General features: G+C 19.7%; 1 protein-coding gene across 1 annotated transcript; it reads right to left on the bottom strand. All coding sequences in view use genetic code 6, as the record gives it.

Annotated features, from left to right (window-relative positions):
* Window positions 1-2,173: 2,173 nt before the first annotated feature.
* Window positions 2,174-2,518, bottom strand: TTHERM_001597629 (hypothetical protein; the record flags this gene model as incomplete). The annotated part of the gene is made up of 1 exon (XM_012798596.1): window positions 2,174-2,518. The coding sequence occupies one exon, from the start codon at window positions 2,516-2,518 to the stop codon at window positions 2,174-2,176; it is 345 nt and encodes a 114-aa protein (XP_012654050.1).
* Window positions 2,519-3,351: the final 833 nt, after the last annotated feature.

Genomic DNA, 3,351 nt, shown 5'->3' with positions numbered 1-3,351 from the left:
GTTTTTACATTAGCCTTATATAAATATTAGTTTAATTGACTTTCTTTCTTTTTAATTTAAGGAACGCAAGGAGTTTATATCAAAAATAAAGGGAATATTCAATATTGTATACTGAGAGAATCCAAGCTAAATTAATCAACTCCTATAAGGTTTACTATTTCTAAATTTAAACATTAAAAAAATACTTATACTTGGCAATATTATGCTTTTTTTACAATATTCCAATTTTAGTTTGCATATTTTGTGGTATCTTATTTTTGATGTCAGCTATTTTGACAATTTTAATGGAAGCCTATACTTCTAAAATAAGTAGAGCAATAAAATGTTTAGGAGAATTCTTATTTTCTATAACTTGGTTTATTCATATTTAGATACTACTTTATGAACAGCAATTTAGATAAAAATAGGAGATTGAAGATGCTTCTCTTTAAAAATATATTCAACTTGGAGATATAGTAATGTGGCTACTACTCTCTTACAACATATTATTTTTCAGCTAATTTTTACTTAATATTTATGAAATTATAAAAAATTTTATCTTTAAATTTAAAAATATTTAAGGTTAAAACCGTTAATGATTAGGTTAAATACACTTGCTTAAAAATATATTTATAACTATATATTTTAAATTAAATATTATTTGCGATAAAATGAATAATTTAATTTCAAAATTTAGCATTTTTTGTTATAAATAATTAATAATTTTTAGTTAATTCAAATAATTTATATTTTTTGAAAAAAGAATAATTAATTGAGTAAGTTGTAAAATTATAAATTGAAATTATGTAAACCAAAAATTTTCTTGATGTAATTTTTTTTTTTTGAAATTATTTGATGGATTTTGTAATATTACTAAAATATACATTAAAATTTAAATTAATTTAAAGATAAAAAAATCTTAATTTATCTAACTAAATGTTAACTACAAGGGCATACATGAATATTTTTACTAAGAGTTATTAATTTGAAAGGGTAATAATTTTAATTGTTCTTTTTAACATTGAATTGCGAAATAATTAGAGGATAAAAATTTATCTAGTTGAATTTCAAGATCAATTCTTTTTTGTAGTGAAAAGTTTAGTTTTAATTTTATTAATCAGCTAATCAATATCAATTTTATCGTCTTCATCACAGTACAATTTGAAGTTAAATTTTAAATTATTTTTTAGGTCTTCAAACTAAATTAACTAGTCAAGATGTAAATAATTAAGAATATGATCTGCATAAATCATATATATAGCTGTTCCAGGTTTTAAAATTCCGCTGATTGAATATATTTAATCAGCGGAGTTTGTAAAAATATTAATATATAAATGACTAAATGGCAGTTTATGTATTTTTTTTTTCTTTTTTAAATCAGAATATGGTCGTAGACTAGTAGACTCGTAGACTAGTAGACTAGTAGACTGTGGTAAATAATGGGATTTATGGTATATATAATATGATTTTTTAAAAATTATTTTTAATTTGGAAAGTCTGATTAGATGAGTGTGATTATATGGATAATTGAGATAAAAAATATTTAATTTTTTTATTGTGAAATGAGTACGATTTTCCATATCTTACTCTGTGACAAAATATCCCGGATGTAAAGTTCTCTAGTATATGTTTTAAATACAAATATTAATTTTAAATAGTGAATGTTAAATTAATTTTATGTGATATCTCTTCATAAAACCAAATATATAAATTAATATTTGATAATTAATTATTATATTTATTTGTTCTTTTTAACTATTTATTATTAATTAATTAATTAAATTTCATAAATTGCTATTCAATATTTTTGAAAAAATAAATAAATGATATAATAGATTAAATAATATAATAATTTGGAAGAAGTAATTATTAATTTTTTAATTAATATCCTTTAAATTTATATAAATTAATAAAAAAAGTTTAAAAGCTCTTCACTTTTATCTCATTAGGTTCTCCATATTAATTTGAGGTATATTTAATTAAAAAAATTACTTTTATTATTATTAATATTTTTTATTTATTTAAATAAATAATTTTTATTTTTGAAATTATCATCATTATTTATTGATTTTTATTCTAACTAAAATTTTTTATATTTTAACTTAATTTTCATTTAAATTTTTAATTATTTATTTATTATTCATTTTTATTATTTTTGCTTTTTTTTTTGTTCTTTCTTTGTTAATTTAGCTCATCATTTTATTTTCAATTTTTGCTTTTATTATTTATTTCTTATTATTTCATATTTTTTCTTCATTTTTTCCTTCTAATTAACTATTTAATGATATATTTTTTCTTCACTATTAAAAAAGGTCTAATTAAATTGGTGCAATTGGTGCATCAGGCTTAGGTTCTGCTTTAGCAAATTGCATTAATCTCTCAAATTTGACACTTAACCTTTAGTAAAAACAGTTTATTTGTTTTGGATTGTGATATTTTTAATTCTAAAAACTAATTAAAAACAATAAAGCTCTTTTTTCTGTTTCTTTTTATTGTGCTTGCTTTTTTTTGTTCTTTCTTTGTTAATTTAGCTCATCATTTTATTTTCAATTTTTGCTTTTATTATTTATTTCTTATTATTTCATATTTTTTCTTCATTTTTTCCTTCTAATTAACTATTTAATGATATATTTTTTCTTCACTATTAAAAAAGGTATAATTAAATTGGTGCAATTGGTGCATCAGGCTTAGGTTCTGCTTTAGCAAATTGCATTAATCTCTCAAATTTGACACTTAACCTTTAGTAAAAACAGTTTATTTGTTTTGGATTGTGATATTTTTAATTCTAAAAACTAATTAAAAACAATAAAGCTCTTTTTTCTGTTTCTTTTTATTGTGCTTGCTTTTTTTTGTTCTTTCTTTGTTAATTTAGCTCATCATTTTATTTTCAATTTTTGCTTTTATTATTTATTTCTTATTATTTCATATTTTTTCTTCATTTTTTCCTTCTAATTAACTATTTAATGATATATTTTTTCTTCAATATTAAAAAAGTGATAATTAAATTGGTGATGAAGGTGCATCAGGCTTAGGTTCTGCTTTAGCAAATTGCATTAACCTCTCAAATTTGACACTTTTCCTTTAGTAAAAACAGTTTATTTGTTTTGGATTGTGATATTTTTAATTCTAAAAACTAATTAAAAACAATAAAGCTCTTTTTTCTGTTTCTTTTTATTGTGCTTGCTTTTTTTTGTTCATTCTTTGTTAATTTAGCTCATCATTTTATTTTCAACTTTTGCTTTTATTATTTATTTCTTATTATTTCATATTTTTTCTTCATTTTTTCCTTCTAATTAACTATTTAATGATATATTTTTTCTTCACTATTAAAAAAAGGTATAATTAAATTGGTGCAATTGGTGCATCAGGCTT

Source organism: Tetrahymena thermophila (genome assembly GCF_000189635.1).
Source record: "Tetrahymena thermophila SB210 genomic scaffold scf_8254578, whole genome shotgun sequence".
NCBI classification, from domain to species: domain Eukaryota; phylum Ciliophora; class Oligohymenophorea; order Hymenostomatida; family Tetrahymenidae; genus Tetrahymena; species Tetrahymena thermophila.
The sequence above is the reverse complement of the archived record's forward strand: the minus strand, read 5'-3'. Positions and strand labels throughout refer to the sequence as shown.